General features: G+C 46.3%; 1 protein-coding gene across 1 annotated transcript in view; it reads right to left on the bottom strand.

Annotated features, from left to right (window-relative positions):
- Positions 1-9: 9 nt before the first annotated feature.
- Positions 10-18721, bottom strand: part of AUTS2 (autism susceptibility candidate 2) — a 25509-nt gene continuing 6797 nt past the window's right edge. The window contains exons 5-12 of the mRNA XM_008576336.1: positions 16161-16232; positions 14910-14939; positions 13140-13211; positions 9943-10084; positions 6950-7027; positions 5954-6037; positions 4434-4656; positions 10-2239 (exon numbers count right to left, since the gene is read on the bottom strand). Of these exons, the coding sequence (XP_008574558.1) occupies positions 994-2239; positions 4434-4656; positions 5954-6037; positions 6950-7027; positions 9943-10084; positions 13140-13211; positions 14910-14939; positions 16161-16232 (1947 nt within the window). The 3' untranslated portion in view covers positions 10-993. The remainder of the gene's footprint in view (positions 2240-4433; positions 4657-5953; positions 6038-6949; positions 7028-9942; positions 10085-13139; positions 13212-14909; positions 14940-16160; positions 16233-18721) is intronic.

Genomic DNA, 18721 nt, shown 5'->3' with positions numbered 1-18721 from the left:
GGGTCCCCCATGAGATGTGTGTGTAACCACGTGACTGACGGTGACGAGATTCTGGCGACCCGTTTTTATCTGGCAGACATCACCACCTGTCCCCTGATCTTGGCATCTGACACATCCTGTCCTCCCTGGCACTGGCTGCTCGCATCCATAGTTACCTTTCCGGGGCTGCACTTTCCCCCAAAGCCCACAAGCAACAACTTCAGATGCAAAGTTTCAGCCTGTGGTCCAATTTGCAAAATAGGATGTTCCTCCATTTGAAAAAAACAAGCAAGGAAAACAGAGTCATATCACGTAAGTGCTTGTTCAGGGAAAATATGACCTTAAGTATGTTGTAAATGGATTTGAAAAGGCTCCTTTGAGTTAGGTGGGCTTTTGTGAAAAGCCCTAACATTCATTGCATAGTTGAAGGGTTTAGCTGTCTATAACAATATATGGGAACACAGCCTTAGCAGACTGTGTTCACTGATATTAAGTCTGCAAATAGCACATTTAAGAAGTATTAATGTATTATGTTACTTAATCTTTATCTATTTACATCTGTACAAAGTAAAGCTTTCATCTTACCTTTTTGCATATATGAACCATCAGCTCATGAAGCGATCTTTTTTACATAACTATGTACACGGGCTTCCCTTCTCATCTGAAAGAGCTCTGCATGATGGATGGTGTGGACCCCCCCACCCCTGCCCCCATGATCATCAAGTTGGTGTGTGTTGTCATCTTTACTGTTTTGGTTCAAATCAAAAAGTTTTATACTAGAAACAAAGAGTAGGAGAAGTGAGAAGATATGACTTAGCTAAAAGATCTGAAAAATCTCAACATATAATATACAAAATCATTTCAAAATCGGCACTGAGTCTGTACATTTTTACAAGGGGAAGAAACGGGACGTGCTGCCCCAGTCTGTGCTGGGTGCACGGGTTCTCCCCCTGCAGCATCTGCCGCAGCCTGTGCGCAGGACTTCTGCTTCCTCTATCGCCGCCGCCTCTCTCCTTATCGAGCTTCGATGTCCTTCAGAGTGTGGGAAGGCGGCCTCTCCCTGATCTCTGCGGACAGAGGGGTCGTCCTTCGGGGAGAGACCGGGCGGCCCCCCAGCGTGGAGATGAGCGGGGGAGGCGCGCTCAGCGCCGCGCTCGGAGGGGTCTTGTTGAGGAGTCCGTTCTGGTGGCCCGCGGTGGGGCTGATCCGGGGGTAGTGCATGCTCGGCAGCCCCGGGGTGATGAGGCTGGGGTGCGGCAGGTGGCCGTCCAGGGAGGCGGGGTGCACAGGGTGGAGCCGCGGGTGCTCGTAGTCTTCTCTGAGCATGTGCAGGCGCTCCCGCTCGTCCAGGTGGCCCCCACGCTCGTGATCCCGCCGGGGGTCCACAGACAGAGGGTGGTGGTGGTGGTGGTGGTGGTTGTAGTCGTGAGGCTCCCTGTCCCGGAAGGAGCGGTCAGCTTCGTACAGCCGGGGGGTCGAGAGGCGGTGGAGAGGGTCGTTCCTGAGCAGAAAGTCCCTGCCCAGAGGGTCTCTCCGGTGCATGTCAAGTTCTCGGTAAGGGTCCCTCAAGGGGTCCCGGATGGGGTCCCAGTGGAAAGAAGGGTAAGGGAAGCGCTCTCCACCCGGGATGGGGCTGATGCCCATGAAGGGGGTCATCATGCGAGTCCTGTCCAGGCTGCTGATGCTGTTCATGGGGTGAATGCCCGTCACCCCCACCGTCATGGGCATTGACGCCAGGGGCCCCGGGTGCACGCTAGACGAGGAGTTTGGAGGTGGCGGCTCTGAGGACCGGTGGCCCTGGGGGGCCTCCGGAGGCAGGTCGTGGTCTTCTTTCCTCTCCTCCTTCACCTTGACCTCAGAGCTCTTCTTGGGGTTCTCGTAGGCCGGCTCACCCTTGCGCGGCTCGGCCTCCCGGCTCGAGGTGCTGTTGGGCCTGGTGCTCTCCACCACGGGGGTCCGCACGTAGGGCGATGGCACCCGGGCCAGCTGCTTGGCCTCTTCGCCCATGGCCCGCCCCTCATGGCTGTGCCCGTCCTTCTCGGGCAGGTGGCCCTCCTTCGCCTTGTGCTCATCGGTGGTCAGGTCCTTGCGGGATTCCGAGTGGTCTCTGTCCCTCTCTTTGGATTTGTCTTTGTCGCGAGCCTCAGTGTTCAAATGACCCCTGATCTGTTCAGTGGAGCTGCGGTTGTGTCCCAGGGCGTTCACCGGGAGGACAGGTGCTGGTGAAGGATGGCTGGAGTGTCTCTTCTCGACGCTCTCCCTGAGGAGGAAGCGGGAAACAAGGATGCAGATGAAATGGGCTTGTCGGCCTGGCAAGGGGCTGCTGATGAAATGGTGGTGTGAGCAGGACAGGCTGGGGCTGGTTCCCGCGTCACAGAGGCAGCGGCCCACCGCGGGCTGGGTGAAGCCAGCCACCCTGATCTCACTCACCTCTATTTCAGAGGAGGCTGAATGGGGTGAAGTACTAGGGATGAGGGTGAATGCGAGAGCCTGAGGGGAAAAGTAATACCATCTGGATTGAAGAGCCTTGTGCCTCAGGCGAGAGCACAGAGGAAGGGCCTGCAGAAAGCCAATGTGGACCCAACACGGTCCCCAGGTGAGTGACGAGGCAATACAGCTCCTCTGTCTAGTCTCAGCAGCATCTAGTGTTAAGAAAGACCGTCTAAGAGCCCAAATGCAATATGACTTTCCTTCCAACCTTGTGGAAGGGGCAGGAAGAGTTGAAGAGAAACAGCATAGGAGCCACTTGCTCCTGAGACTCTGCAAGACATAGCAGGTAAGGGAGGTTTGGAAGGAAACTACAATTTCAGGACTTTGGGGTTGCAAAAGTACTTCTGCGTTAGGAAGGACAAGAAAGCCAAAATCTGCTGAGAAGATGGAGGAGGGGCAGTAGGAAAAGCAGGTTCACGGACTCAAACCTCACAGGGGAACCAGGAACAGCAAGTGAAGATGTGAAATAAGAACTGGAGAGACCTGTCTCGGATGGGGGCTTGGGAGTCCTGAGCAGAAAATGCAAAGTGGCAGAGTGACAATAAGGTAAAATCTGAAGGTTTAAGAGTCAGGCAAGTGTCAGGGACAGCCACAGGACACACAGGGTGAAGGTAAGGAGAGGAATAGGCCATCCTGTTGGCTCAATGACGACAAGGGTCAGAAGACCACTGTGGCCACAGCAAGAGCATGAGGGAGGGTCCCTGCAAATGCAGTTTCCTGTCCACTCACGAAGGCCAAGAAGAATAGGGACTGTAATGGGGAGAACAGAAGACCAGCGACTTAAATCCACCAATAGCGGAGGAGGTTTGCTGGCCGCCCTGCGTCCCACTCAGTGACGGGCTGTGTGAGAGGGCCGGGGCCTGCCTCAGGGAGGCAGTTTACAGCACAGAGCTGAATGCTGTGGATGGCCCTCCCCCGGTTCAGAGATCTTTATCACACTGCCTGGAAGGAAATTGGTCGTTTTGTAAGAAAGAAATCAGTCAGCATGATGGCCTATGCAGAGAACCTACCAGCCTGGCACACTGAGAGACTTGCAGAGCTGAGTTCTCCTAAATCGCTAATGCACGTGCACACACACGCCTGTACACACACACACACTATACACAGCAAAGAAGTAAAGATATGGATCAGATCTGAGTCCGAAGCACTAAAAGGAAACTGTTACAGGGTATTTTCTGTCAAGCCCATCTTGTACATCCCTTACTCATCAGCTCATTCAAAATGAAAAGAGCCCAAAGAAAGGAAAAAAGAAACTCGTTGTCAAGACTGCTTATGACATTCTTCAGAAAAAATACTGTAAGACATTTTAAGGCTCTTTAGGGTAACTTTTTTGTTAGGCATGGGTTACCACGTACAGGGACGACAACAGTTATTAAAATTAATCCTCCACTGGCAAAATCAAATCCAAAGCTTCTTGTTGACATTTCTCTAAATCTAGGTAAGTAAAATTTCATTACTCATCTGTGAGCCCCAGCCTTTGAGTCTGAACAAAATTTGAGAGAAATATGATGAGGCAATGCAAACATGGCTTTCTAAAAGAAAACAAAAAGAAAGAGAGAAAGAGCAAAACCCGTGGATGAGTTTATGGGCTGCACGCACTTGAAAGCAAACATGGTGCTGATTCATGCTGTGTGTGTCTGGTCCAAAGCTCTGGCTCTCTAGCTTCTAGAGAGAGATTTCTATGTGGATACGCTAGTGTTCACAGGGACTCTGGATGTTCTAAATGTGTAACTGCTCTAAGACAGCATCTTTCACTGGACTACAGACTAGGTCACGATACACTGCGGGCCCAGGGGTTGCTTGGGACGTGGGCTGCCAGTGCTGGGGCTGCCGCGGGAGGGAGCCGGGTGAGCTACGGGCAACTGAGCACAAGGCTGGGCGGGGAAGGAGGGTGGCCGGTTACACTGGTCCCTGGCACAGAGTGGGCTCCCCCACTGGGACTCGAGAGCGGTTTCTTTCCGTACCTTTCTTTGTCATCTTTACTAACAGATGAGTCTCGTTTATCTACATCTCTATCTCTGTCATGAGCTGCAGCAGACGCGCTGCGCTCCAGCTCCCCTGGCTTCAGCCAGGGCGGAGGGGTCGGGAACGACGGAGGCGTTCGGTGCAGCCGGTTCCAGGGCTCGTGAGGGTTGCTAAAGTTCTGCACACTGGGGCCATCCTTGTGGCCGAACATTGAGTTGGGTGCTGAAATGGTGAAGTGGAGAACAAAAAGGTTTAAGAGAAATTATATAATCTGCCGTAATGAAGGTACTTACCAAAAAACTTTTAACAGCATTCAGAGTTAAAATGAATACATATTATTGGGAGCTGGAAAAGGAAAGGAGATTAACAAATTCATTAGAGGAACTCTGGTCCTACACTGGAGAGGTAGCTCACAGCTTTTTTTTTAGGTACTTACCAAAAAACTTTTAACAGCATTCAGAGTTAAAATGAATACATATTATTGGGAGCTGGAAAAGGAAAGGAGATTAACAAATTCATTAGAGGAACTCTGGTCCTACACTGGAGAGGTAGCTCACAGCTTTTTTTTTTTTTTTTTTAAAGCCAAAAGCAAAGGTGGGGACAGAGGGGAAATTAAAAAGGAAAGGGACCAAACAGGTGTCAAGACTGCCTGATCAAACACACCCGGGGTACACAGAAGTCCCAGGCATGGAGAAGGGTGTGTTACGATGGTGTGGCTTAGATGGGTCCCCTCAACTCATAGTAGAGTTCACGGTTTCCTCTCCCCACCACTGCCCTGCTAATGTGACAGCTACTTTTCCCACAATGTCAGCAAAGTAAGACAAGCATCATCAGAGACCAGGCAGGGCCTTGACCCAACAGACACATGAGGTCTCCATACTATATTTTAAATAAAGATAAAATTGTGACGATAAGCTCAGAGTTACAGTTAGGTCTCCTGTACCTGGAAAATATGGTATGTGGCAAGAAAGAAAGCAAACCAAGTGTTGAGTGACTAAATCATGTTCAGAACACGAGCAGGGCTGCGGTTCTGTTCCTATTCTAACAGTAGGAAACTACATGCCCTCCCAGAGTATGGAGAGTGGAACATGGCCAACTCCTGACTATCCCGAACCTGGTGTGCTTTCCTGAGAGTCTTCACTGTGCTTTTCTCCAATCCCACTAATGCCAGAGGCGAGGTGAGATCTAACAACTGTTTTCACTTCTTATGAGAGCGGCAGCCGAAGTCTTGGAGAGTGGAGAAGAAATGTAGATCAAATGGTGAACTTAAGTAAGCTTTTACAGTAATCAATGAGGTTGCCATTTCTGACCCTCAGTAACATGTATTGACAGTGGACTCTCCTTCAAATGGTGGTTTTGAACACTTATACTAACTTCACTGAGACCAGGTTTTTCAATGTTATAACCTACATTTGTTTCCCAAGAGCTCAGTTCCCTCTCATCTAGAAAGGTCTTGAGACATACACAGGTCAGAGGAGATAAACAATCCAAGGCAGATTTAAAAGTTAGAGGTACTCACTAACTGAAGGATTCCCAAGTCCCCCGAAGGCATTGCCACCGACTGCTGCTAGGCCTGTGAACGTGGATGGCCGATTAAAAGGCTCTGTGGACAAGATCAGGAAGAAGAAATGGTCATGGGCTCTGTTGGGTGAGAATGTAAAGCTTCCTGGGAGCAATGGAAAGTGATGTGGGGTCCTCACCCTCTCTATCCCAGACCTTGTCTGCCCCACTTCTTCTGCTGGGTTGTGTATATGGTTTTTACTGCACTTGGATTTAGGCACTCAATTAGCAAAATCTTCATGAGGGCTACTTTTCCAGAACTGTGCCACCAGCATCACAGCTCCTTTGCCCAGTGGGAGCACTACTGGAGCCATGATGCTCTAAGCTGCTTTCCTGCCCAGTCTCCTGCTCTTCCAGGAACGTGTGCTGCACGTTCTAATGGAACAGAGGTCAGATGACATCCTGAAATCAGTCTCTTGGGGGTGAAATGCTGAAGGCACCCCTGCTGCCGTGCACACCGTTGCCTGCGGCTGCTGTGCACATGCAGAGAGTGTCAGGCAAATAAAGGCCACGAGAGCGTGCACCTCCACTAGAGGAGATTACTAGGGCAGTGAAACATACAGTACAGAAAAAGGGTAACTCCCTTCATAACATCGTCTTGTCTTTCTTTCCACCTTGTAGGGGTGACTTTAGCTGTGGGGTTTCCTTCAGTGGGCAGGACCAGAGTGTATAAACTGGGATTCCCCGAGGTGCCACAGAAAGGCTTCCGCCCAGTGCATGTGACACGGAGCCACTGCTGAGCACAGGCTTGCTACATCAGAGTGTGGTCTAGAGGTGCTGAGGTCCTGAAGACAGACGGCACGTGTTGAACTTCTAAGGGAACACTGTCATCTCTCTAAGTATAAGTGAGGTGGCCAGGACTGTCGCCCACTGCCAGCAAGCCAGCAGGAGCAAGGTCAGCAACTCCAAGGTTCTGAGACACACACATTGACCCCGCCGTGGATGGGCGACTCACCTAGGTGAGCAGCAGGGTTCAGGAAGTTGCTGTGGTGGGGAGGAGGCCCGAAGGGGGTCCCAGCTGGGTGTGCAGCACCTATTAAGTCAAACATAACAAAAGCAGATTTTACAAAATGCCAGCTTCTGACAGGCAACTGGCTCCTGCTTGCCTAAGGGCCCCACAAGAAAATATGTTGATGTAAAGACATGGCTAAAGTCCACCCAAGCCCCTGCAGACCACAAACCAGGCAAAAGAAAATGTTCTTGTTAAGAAGCAGAAAATAAATCTCCCCCTTTCCTCTTTCTCAGCTTGACTTGCCTCCACTAAAGAGAGAGAGAGAGTCCTTTTTTAAGCCGATGACAGACACACAGCATTAGAAAATGCTGATGGCCAGGGGTGGAGGTGTCTATAGCCAAGCAAATTTGGAGAAATACTGGGTTAAATAATGTTGAGCAAGATTCTTTACTGAAGGGCTTCTTGAAGCCATTAATATGCTCCTAGACACACTCATTCTCTAAGAGTGAATACTTTTCCCAGAGCATCTTGGGGCACAAGCTTTCACTATGAGAAACAGTGTCCGGAGCTGTGCACGTCACTCGTCCTTACTCAGGAGTGGCTGTCCAGAGGCTGCACTGCCCTGGGCCCTGCAGAAGCCCGCTCACTGCAGAGTGGGCTGGTTCTCACACAGCCACACTGAAGGGTGGCATAAGGCCCGACCCTGGGAAACTCACTGTGGTGAGTTATATTAGGTTACGGGAGATGAAGTCCTCCGATGTCTCTCAACTTTCCGTGCCAGGAAAAGCTAGTTTATTCAGGTCTTTGAACACTGAGAATTTCATAACTGCCTCTATCAAGTCTCTGCTATGCCTGTCAGGGGACTCGTATCTAACTTAGTGGTCGTCCTGCCTTTGGCTTTCCCTGTATGCCCATTTCCTCATCTGCTTTATATGCCTAACATGTAGTTCTTTAAGATGCCTCAAATCCTCTTCTTGAAGGAAGCTGGGAGAGAAAGAGGGAAAGAGAGCATGCACGTGTGAATCAGGGAAGGATGGCACTTCTAGAAGCTCAGGCAGCATGCTGGCTTGTCAACACTCAGCTGGGAGTGAGGAAGCAGCTCTTGGGCAGGCAGACTTGGCCCTGGACAAGAGCTCTGCCAAGGTCATCTGAAGAAGCAATTCGTTTATTTCAGGCATCGGTACCCAACAGTGAGATGGAAGCAGTTGAATTTAACAAGTATGCGCAAGTTATTCATACCAGTTAAAAGTTTCACCAAATAACCCTTTTATACAAAATCCAGTATTGCTTACACTAAGAAAGATTACCTTCTAGAACAGAAGTATAAACAGGGCCTGGATTAACACAAATTTACTAACAACTGATCCCATCCCTGCATTTTGCCTAAGTTCCTAGAAACAAATATGAATTCCCTCAGGAAAATAGATTAAATGTAGGAAGGCTGTCAGTCTCTACACTCTAATAACTCAGCTGATGTTTTGGATTGTGTGCTTTGGACTGCAAGGGTCTTGTGGGCTGGGTCTGTAGAGGAAGCCACAAGGTACAGGAGAAATGCCAGGCACAGGGCAACTCAGAATTCCTAGGTGGTGGCTTATTCTCCACCTGGGAAACGTGAAAAGGATACCCCATCTCCACAAAGCTAATGTACTCCAGGATATTCATGAGGCATTAGAAGTGTTGCCAGCTAAATAAAATTTTGGCCACATACTGTCTGTGTAGTACAAGCTAATTAATGCTTCAATGAAGACCAGAGCTTTGCTCAGCCCAGGGCTCCCAGGGGTGCCTTGCACTTCCAGAATTATTGAAGCAAAAAAAGCCAATTCATCTGCTTGGCTCGAATGGAAGCCAGGGAGAAATCTATTTCTCTCCAAAAATTGCTCTTAACATAGCCCTGTCTCAGAGCCTAGGTGCCATGGAAACAGAGCCTTCAAATATGTCCCTAGACAGAACTGCCTGAGACCTTAGTAAATCACATCTACCCTCAAGGGCGATGCACCTGCTTTGGCAACAAGGCCCATTGTAAAGACGATATCTTGCAGTGTGGGTGTTTCACTCCTCCTGAATGGAAGAGCCATAGGTCCACGAAAAATGAGTCTTGGACAAAAGCCTGAAAAGGCAACAGGCAGAATGGATGTGAAATGTGCTCCCTGAGGATCAGAAACAGGGAGCCCTTGACTATTTACGTGCAAAAGTATAAATTCTACTGAGCATAGTAGGTATGAAGTTATGGAGCTCATTACTAGAGTGGGCCCGATGCCATTTGTTTAAGTATTTACTGGGCAGAGCCCTGTACTAAGGACTGTGCACTAAAGACACTTTTGAAAAGAGTGGACGATAAGATTGGTACCAAGAAGGCTGTGCTCATCTAGCAGGTGCACCTGAGAGCCTCCTCTCTGCATGACCTGGAGCAGGAATGGGCAGTTCTGCTCGCTCCCCACCTCCCAAGTGCCCAAGAGATACTTTGGCATGGGTCTTCTCAGAGGTAAAACGAGTTACAGATCTAATGAGGAGGTCACTTGGCTGTTTTATACTCTGTCCCCTATCTTCCTTTATCGCTATCACCAACCAAGCGGTCTACCCTCCCTATCACAGACCATACCACCAGCAACTATCTTAATTATATTTCTGTATCTTCAGACCCTCCTCATATAATTCCTGGCACTGTTTCCTTATGATCTGTCCTTGCAAGATTTCTGGTCTTTTTCAGTAGTGTTTGATATGCTTGTGAGTTACACTGGTTTAATATAGAAGCAAATCATGAGCTGAAGCAGTATGAACCCTGTAAGGGAAAGACGATCTTTATTTCTGTCTTTAATGAGAAAGGGCATATCAACAAACAAGGGCCCCTCTCCCTAGATGTGCTGGGATGTTGCCTTGCAAGTTGGCATGTATTGTGTATTTTCGTGTAGTGACTGAGTGACGGCATAGAGCCCAAACACGTGTTTAGCTACCTGAGAATGGCTGGGCTCGGCTCTGCCCTCCCACTCTGAACTCACCAGCGGCAGAGAACAAAGTTGAAGGCCGGGCCAGGTCATGAGGGTGGTGGATGGCTCCGAAGAGACTGGGGCCTGGAGGGCGGCTCAGGAACTCGGGTTTCAATCCAAAGTCCAGCTTATGTGGGTCTGACTGCATCTGTTTCTAAAGCAGCAAGGGGAACAATAAAAGATGAAATCTCGAGATGAACAGCAGGGAAGAAAGGCATTAATATAGGGGCTGAGAATGCCAGAGTCGCCTGTGCAATGGTGCCCTCGGGCTCTGAGCCCCAGCCAGGTTCATGCTTACACGGCTGTGAGAGCGCAGCGACCCACATGCCACTGGACCCTCAAATGCTGCAGAGCCAGGCGGCAGAGCTTCTGCTGGTCTTTGAGCTTGTATGGTTTGAGGAATAAAACCATATCCTATTTATTCAAACTGCTACCACTCCTGGAGTAGTTTATTATTTTGCTGTAAAGACCTAGGTTAGCAGGTTTTAAAATAGTAGTATTTTAAAGCTCATTTTATTAGGAATTCTGTATGAATAATCTCCTGTGTAAATTAATTGTTTAATGACTCTCTGCCATACTCTAATAGATCACAGTCCATTAGTAACTGAAAGTTATGAAGAAATATTTGCATGCCCACAAGCTAATTTTCAAATGATCACTGTTACATAATTTCTAAAAACCCAAACAAAAACAAAGTGGGGATATTAATTTAACTAATAGGAGCCTTTTCTTTTCCTTCTACCCCGAATTACCTGAGGCGGAGGAGGGGTCAGTGCAGACCAGTAAATCGTTAAGAACCTCTCTTGTTGTGAAATTATTGCCATCAACTGAAATCACTCATTTTATATTCATTTCTTCATTTATTTCCTATTTATCCACCCTCAAGCTGATCTTTCAGCTCACCTCCCTCTATGGCTATGGAAATTGGTCATAAACTTCCTCTCGACCCTCCCCAAGGCATCATTCTTGAGGCCAGCTCCCTGCTCAACCACATGGTTTCGAAGCTGCCCCGCGCCTCCTCGATTTTTGACAGGCTTCTCTCTGAATCAACCTCACAGCTCCCCAGACCAGTGTGGCCCTGTTTCGGGATCCCGGGGCCCCAGCCCTGAGCTGCCCTCAGCCTCTCCTCACCCCTCTCCAGCTCATGTGATGCGCCCAGTACACCCGGCCCCTTTTTTGCCCCACCTCAAAGTCCCTCACGTCCCAGGGGATCCTTGCCCGGCTGTGGACCACTGAGGAGGCAGCTACAATGACACAGCATGGTGTGAGGGTCAAATTCCACTCCTCCACCACCCCCATTTAAAGTGATACCCACCTAGCACCTCAGGCTGGAAGCGACACCCCTCGGAAGCAAATAGCACTTCCCTCACCTTTTACACACACCGATCCCCACCACTGAACTCTAAGCAACTAGACGACAGGAAAGATGAGTCCCTCCGAGCCTGGCATAGCACCTAACCTGCGGGTGGTAGGCTCTCTCAAGAAATATCTGGTGAGTCACTAAAAGAATGAGGGAATGAATGCTAAGAGAGAAAGAACGGCGTACTTTCTGCTCACGTCTACAAGGAATATCATAATGGAAGCACCACTATAAAGTAGCAGTCAGCCCCCCAAACCAAGCTTCTAGCTCACACCAAATCTATAAAAATCTTTAGAGTTTCTCCTTCAATTTGTTTGCCAAATTATTCAGTGCTAATACTGCATGGAACATAGCACAGTTCCATTAACCACAACTTAGGTCCATGAAGCAAAATGGAGCTTGGGGATTACAGTTTGCTGAAAAGGGAAGATCTCATGTTCAAGAGGTCTTTCTCATTGAATGGGGATAATGAAAGTTTAAGTCCCTGGGGACACTTGATGGAAAAGAAGTTGCTAAAGTGGCACATGCAACATCCTTCATTGCTTCTAACCAAAGGAGTTACAAGGGAGACGCGTTTTACCTACTGCTCCGCTGAGCACATCATCCAGGACAAAGAGTGAACTGAACTAATCATCACAATCTAGTTAGTTCTTCAAAGCACACGCATTTTCTAACTAAGCTAAACCACAAGATTTCTAATTAAACCTTGCCTAACAATAAAGTCAAAGTGAGCCAAACTCACCCATGGGGTGTTATCAGGAAGAGCAGGTATTTGGGCAACCAAAGCAACACACTTTAGTGACCTCATCCACTGAGGTTTGCTTTTTAACTTTTATCTAGGTATTTTGTTTTTGCATTTGTTTCTTAAAAACTATTCAACCCTTTTAAAAATATTTCTCTTCTGTGATGACTGGCTCTCCCTCCTTGCTTACTGGCCTGTCATGATGGCTCCCAAATGCTATCAGGACTAAAGGCTTGTTCACGAAGAAATGGATATAGTGAAGCTTATTGGAATCACTTGATTGATTGATTTCTCCTATTTTTCAACTGTAGTTGCACAGACTATAAAATCTGGACTCGTCAGTTACTTTGTCCCCTAAGCCAAGCACTGATGCCTGGTCAGGTCACTTGCAGAAGTTCCTGATCTCTTCCCTGCAGGGTCCTAAAGGCTCTAGTAAAGCACAGAATGTATTCATCTGTATGATGAAATTGCAGACAAAAAAAGGAAAATCATCTATGGACAGGTAAGGTGATTCTAGCAAGTACTGACTATATTCTAACCCTGGCACTGGTCATCAGGAGGAACTTTCATGAAAAAGGTTACTGGAAACCAAATATTACCTCTAAAGAGTAATTTTTAATAATATGCACAGCTAAAAGAAATTCAGTAGCGTCATATTCATATAGGGCATAAACCAGTCTTTATTTGAAAGCCATAAAATAAAAAGAATGCATCAATTGTTATTTGTTTTTAAACCCAACATTCATTTATAGATCTTCCCAAATACTAAATAATTTCTGTATTCTAATTCTTGGTCACTATTAACTACATTTCCAAAACCTTCAGTTTAGGATTTAGTCTACAGCCCTTTGAATCAATAAGATGACAAAATCACAAAAAAGGAAAAAACCACCTGGGAGTTATCAGTTTGCTTTGCTTTATAATTTTGCTGGTGGTTTCCCTAATTAAATAGTAAGATTTCTGAACAGCTTTTTCAAGAGGGACTGGATCCTTCCTGCCCCTGGCTCTTCAGAATGTTTTAACTGCCTCCTTAAGCAGGTTCTCCTGAGCAGATCACACAATCACACACTGCCCCACTCCTCCCTGCACCAGGCAGGCTGGACTGACCTTGACTTTCTGTTGGTGGTGGTAAATCTGCCAGGCGATGTGAACATGCATAGCACACCACTTCCCTGGTTTCTGGAACAAGAAAGAGCAACGTGGTCAGAAGGAAGATATTTCAGGGAAAACCACCTTCAATTTCCCCCAAGCTTTCAGCAGATTTTGGCTGCAGAGGCTTTTTTCATCAAGCAACAAGAATGCTTTGTCCCCAGCAGCAGCTCCCATCAGCAGCTCCCCAAGCCCAGTCATGAGGAAGTCATGTTGGCCCCTCTGTTCCCACGTGTGCCTGAGATGTCGGCGACTGCTCAGAAAGCCCCACTTGATGAGGAGCTCCCTGGTTACCAAGTACAAGATGGAAAACACCTGAATCCCACTTTGTGTCTCCCCTCTCTCTCTTTCCCGGTGCCAGCTGGCAGACCTGGTAGAGTAGGAAGTCCTACATAACAAATGCTGCCATGCTGTAATGCAAATCAGCTGTTCAGGAGAGCTGATTGTGAATGTCTGTGAATCAATCAGAATGAGGGTACAGAACCTGTGGTAACCTCCCCCAAGACTGTTGGTTTGTAAAAATTTAACCCCTAAAGTGGTACAAAGAAATTGACCACATTTTTACTTAAGCCCAGTTATCACAACTGCTTCACCTACCCATTCGTGTTGGTGGGCACTGTTCATTTCTAAGTTAGAAAAGAAACAAAACAACTCATTCCTTCCTGCTCTCTAGGTCTCTGCAGACATCACATCCATCCTGCACCCTCTGGGGAGTATATATCAATCCATGTCTCAAATTATTTCCTGCCCTCCTTTTATAAGCAGTGGAGTAACTGCGAGTGTATTCTTTTCTACCAACTAGAGGGCAGGAACCACCTCTTTCGACTTCATTCCTGCTAAGTAATCTACCCACAGGCTTAGCATGTGCTCAGTAACTACTTGATGAATGAGAAGAAAACACATTCCACATTGGCAAAGGACAGAAGCTTCTGGTTTCTATATCAAGGAGTTGTTTTGGAAATACATACTTAAATCCAAGTCTGGGGTCAGATCTCTTCTCTTATAATGAAATTATGGTTCGTTTGAAATCACAAAGAATATGCTGCCTCACCTAAGTGATGACATGATCTTCCTTTTCCCCTTCAGAGAAATCAAATGATCTGGTTATATGCACCAGAAATGGGTTTAAGTATAGGAGGAAATCCACTGTCCATCCATCTTCCTCCCAATCATCCAATATCTCTGTTCCCCCCGCCACCAGGCAAGTCGGTGTCATTCAGAGTCATCTGCTGGCCACTCTCCAGACTCAAGAACAATGTGCTGTAGTCAAGACGTTCACAAAGCCCTTTCATGTACCAGAGAAACAGGTCGAATGGCTATGGCAAGTCAACATCCCTTAGTGCCACCAGGATACGCGAGCCACCAGACAAAACGAACAGACCCAGACATGAATTTCTTCAGTGCAAGAGAGACTAATTTCAGACTATAGCTTAAGTCTTTTACCTTAAGTTCCTACTACTTAAACCTATTACCAACAAGAGAATCTGACTCAGTTGAATTTTATCTGATACATAAGTAAAAAAAAGCCAATGGTTTGGCTTCCTCCAACACTCAAAGCAAAACAATTTAGGCCATTTTCAATCATACTACCTCTAAAACCCAATCACTGTCATTCCAACATTTTATTCCAGCATTTCTATGGCTTATTTCCTTGTAATGAGCTTGTATTTTTAACCCACAGGGAGTCAAACAGAGGTTGCAAAACAGTTCTAGAAGAAGCTTTCTTACCCTTAACATAGGTCTGAAAGGATCTGTCAACTGTGAAGAGAAAATGACAACTTGGTTACATGCCTGTCACTCAAACAATTGCTCTAATTAACAAATTTGTAGTGCTTCATTAGGAGGGGAAATTAAAATGTTAGAATTTTACTTTTAAATGAAGCTCTTTTAGAGAATAATTAACCCATTTTCACACTATCAAAAGTGCCACGTGTCCCCTCCCCCACTTCACAAGCCTTGGAACATCTAAACTGACAAGCCCCTGTACAAGTTTACTCGATAGCAGTGTGCCCTCTGGCAATGTGACCTGCTCACATTACACATCAGGATGTCACTATGTTGAGAGGCCTTTCCACCGCAGCCTATAAAGGCCTGACACTAGTGGCTGTCTGGAGAGAGTGGTACTTTCCAGGCACAAGTACAACTAGGCTCTCTTTACCAATACCTTTATTTTGAAGACTATAAATCACTTGTTCAGATTAGACATTTTCAAGAAGTTCACTAAACACTGTAAAGATACTTACATAGTTGAGTCATTTTAAACTTCTACCTAACTCTGGCCATCAATTTCTGACTGCCCTTACCCAGGGAAATAGACAATATTGTAAAGATAATCATTTTTTTCACATTTACTGTAAAGATGGATATAAAATAACAATCAATGAGACAAAATTATATCTATCATGTAACTTCAAATTCTTTTTTAGAAGTAGGTAGTGGTATAAAGTATGAATAAATAACACAACCAAAGCATAATGGATATTTTATTTAGCTCTGGAGGATGAAAGGATCCCTACCACATTAAAAATAGAGGGCCAGAAGAGCTGTGTGTGCAGTAACTTCCTGACCTCAGGCAGAGGGATGTATCCTGTCTTCCAGGAAGAAAAGCACCCAGTGCTTTTTCCATTCAAAACATTCTACAGTTATTTCTTTTGTGTGAGCGACATTTAAGGAGATGTAGACAGAGTAGATTGGTCAAGTGGAGAGTATACAAGCTCGGTGTCCAACTTCTGGGCTCAGACCATAAGCCCTTCCTCTTTTCTCCCACTGGCAAGTCAGTCCCCTTGTGTCGTTAGGTGGGTACTACAGCAGAGATTTCTGTTTGCGGAGAAACTGGCATTTTCTCTCACAAACTAAAAGGCACAGCTGCCAAGAGCAGCGGCTCAGTGGAGCTGGCGAGGGTGCGAGTACCGGGGTAGCTGTCTGTGCGGACACTCACGCCCTGATGTTACCTGAGACCAAGCCTGACTGTGCACGTACCCTCGGGTCCTTTTGGAGTAAAGTGTGTGGGACTGTCCCAGGCCGAGCAGCGACATCGATAGGGTTGGATGTCTACAAATTAATTAGACCACAGCTTAGGAAGCATAAAGCAAGTGATACGAAAGCAAGACCTTTGCTTCATTCTGAGTTACAGAAGTCAAACTTCTTTTGTTTCGTGCTGAAATACAAGATTTGTTTTTCTCATGACCACATGTGCTCTTTATGAGAACCAGGCTCCCAATCTCTCAAGTGGCTCTGACCAGAGACTGTTCTCTCTGGCAATGGCATCTAAGAGCAGAAGTGGTTCTCAGCACATTTCACCTCAATAAAAAGCACAGGACCAAAAAGAGACACGAGACATGTAAATGCTGCCCCTGAAGCCCCACTTCTTCCAAGTTAACTAACAGCACTGACTGTCACTGGTTTTTCTGTGCTTTATCACCAAACATCCCAAGAAATGCTTAAGTGAACATTATTATAATTTGTAGTATCAGGTGCCTCTCATCAGGATAACTGACATTAAGCTAACTCTCTAAATTTTTTTTTTTAAAAGATGACCGGTAAGGGGATCTTAACCCTTGACTTGGTGTTGTCATCACCACGCTCAGCCAGTGAGCAAACCGGCCATCCCTATGTGGGATCCGAACCCGTGGCCTTGGTGTTATCAGCACCGCACTCTCCCGAGTGAGCCACGGGCCGGCCCTAACTCTCTAAATTTTAACCGGCAGACAATAACAAGGAATTATACTCAGTAATTACTCACTAGCAGTGGTGGAAATAGGACAAGGGAACCTAATTTAGGGACCACACAGATCTGCTATGAGACAATTTCTACAGCAATTCCGCTTTGTCTTTCCTATTCCCACCACCATTCTCCAATATCATTAATAATAATTACCTTATCTGTAGGCTTTTGTCCTTTGAATTAACAACGACAAAAAGCCTACTTGAGCACAGTCACTACTTTCTAGTGCGAAAGGATTTAGACAAGAACACCAGTTATTTTATTTAAGAAACTACAACTTCTATGAATCCCCCTACACTAGGAAGTTAACTCATGGAAATAAGAGCTCAAGTTTAGGCATGAAGCTTGCCTACAAGGAGAAGGGGAAAAAGGATGGAAGAAAGAAAAGCAATCAGCTGCAGTACAACTAACAATTAAGCTGCAGTTGTTAACAGCCCTGATTTGCATACATATGAAGAACTCCACTAATGAACTGCGATCTACATATTCAATCAGTAAGATGGCCTGGAAAGGCCTATTTCAACACCAGGAGAGACATTTTCTTGCCCAGATGTAGTTTTCTGTGTGATTGGATAATTGTGAGTGAGGGAAATAGTCTAATTTATTAAATGACCTACTAGTCTGTTTGGAGATACACTAGAGAGTTGTTGCAACCTAGAGGGGACAGACCAGGGAAAAGCAGATTGGGAGGAAGGAGTTTAAAAATCACCATCATTTTATCTCAAGATAGGAGGTGTTAAACATGGCCATCCTCAAAGCCCTCTGTATCTGTAACCTTGCATAGAAGCTACAATTCCGTGCAGGTAAATCTGATTTCAAAGGTGTAGCCCCTGATGACTTTTAATTTTTTCCGTTTCTAATTTTAAGGCAACATGCCTTTGGAAATGCAGTATGTACTTATCCTGGGAGACTCTAGCCCAAAACTGGGGTTTTACCTTAGAAATGAGATGGGAAATAAAAGAAAACCAAAGTCACACACAGCAAAATATCTTACTTTATAATCTGAGAATGGTGACCAACACGAGAAGTACGCTACACTTTTTTTGTATGAAAGTAAAATGGGTTGTAGTAGATTTTAAACAGGTAGAGTGCTCTGACAATTACATTTCAATATGGACCTTCAGAGGCATCTGTGGCCCAAGCTGAACAGCTTATCACTGACCAGGTAGAAAATAATTTAGTTATAAAGGGCAAAAGGTTAATTTCACACTAGGATGTTGCTAACTGATGATAGTCTTGACCTTGGCAAGTGTGACCATGGTTGGGGGGGTGGTAAGTCTGAGAGGGAGCAGCGAGGGCAGAAGAACAAAACGAGAGGCGTTCACCCTCCACCTAAGACAGGCCCTGTTTGTAGACGGATGAGGCTAATGAGGGAAATGACGGGGAATGAGTAGAAGAATCTTCCCCTGACACAATTAACAGATACAATTTTGGTTTTGGAAACTTTATTCCTCCTTCTATTGAAATTAACAAAGACTCAGCTTTGCATCTCTGCTAATAATATATACCTCAAGGATAACTTGGTACACATCTGACGTTTCATAGAATTCCTGACCAGAAGCTTATGTCCACAGTATTTGTAGAAAAATATATATATTCTGCATATTTTAAAGAGCATAGGAAATGTTAGCTCAACTGAAGTTACATGGGTAGTGCAGACTGACAAGTAAATTTTTGCTGAGGTTTAAAAACTAGACGGACTTGAAAAAAATATTCTCACTCTAATCCCAATGGTCACTTTGGATTTGAAGAATGAGTCAAAGTGCAGGACAGAGGATGGAGGACCACCCCCCCCCCCCCCCCCCCCCCCCCCCCC

Source organism: Galeopterus variegatus, unplaced genomic scaffold, assembly GCF_000696425.1.
Source record: "Galeopterus variegatus unplaced genomic scaffold, G_variegatus-3.0.2 Scaffold1332, whole genome shotgun sequence".
Classification (NCBI taxonomy): domain Eukaryota; kingdom Metazoa; phylum Chordata; class Mammalia; order Dermoptera; family Cynocephalidae; genus Galeopterus; species Galeopterus variegatus.
This window is presented reverse-complemented; position numbering and strand designations above follow the sequence as displayed.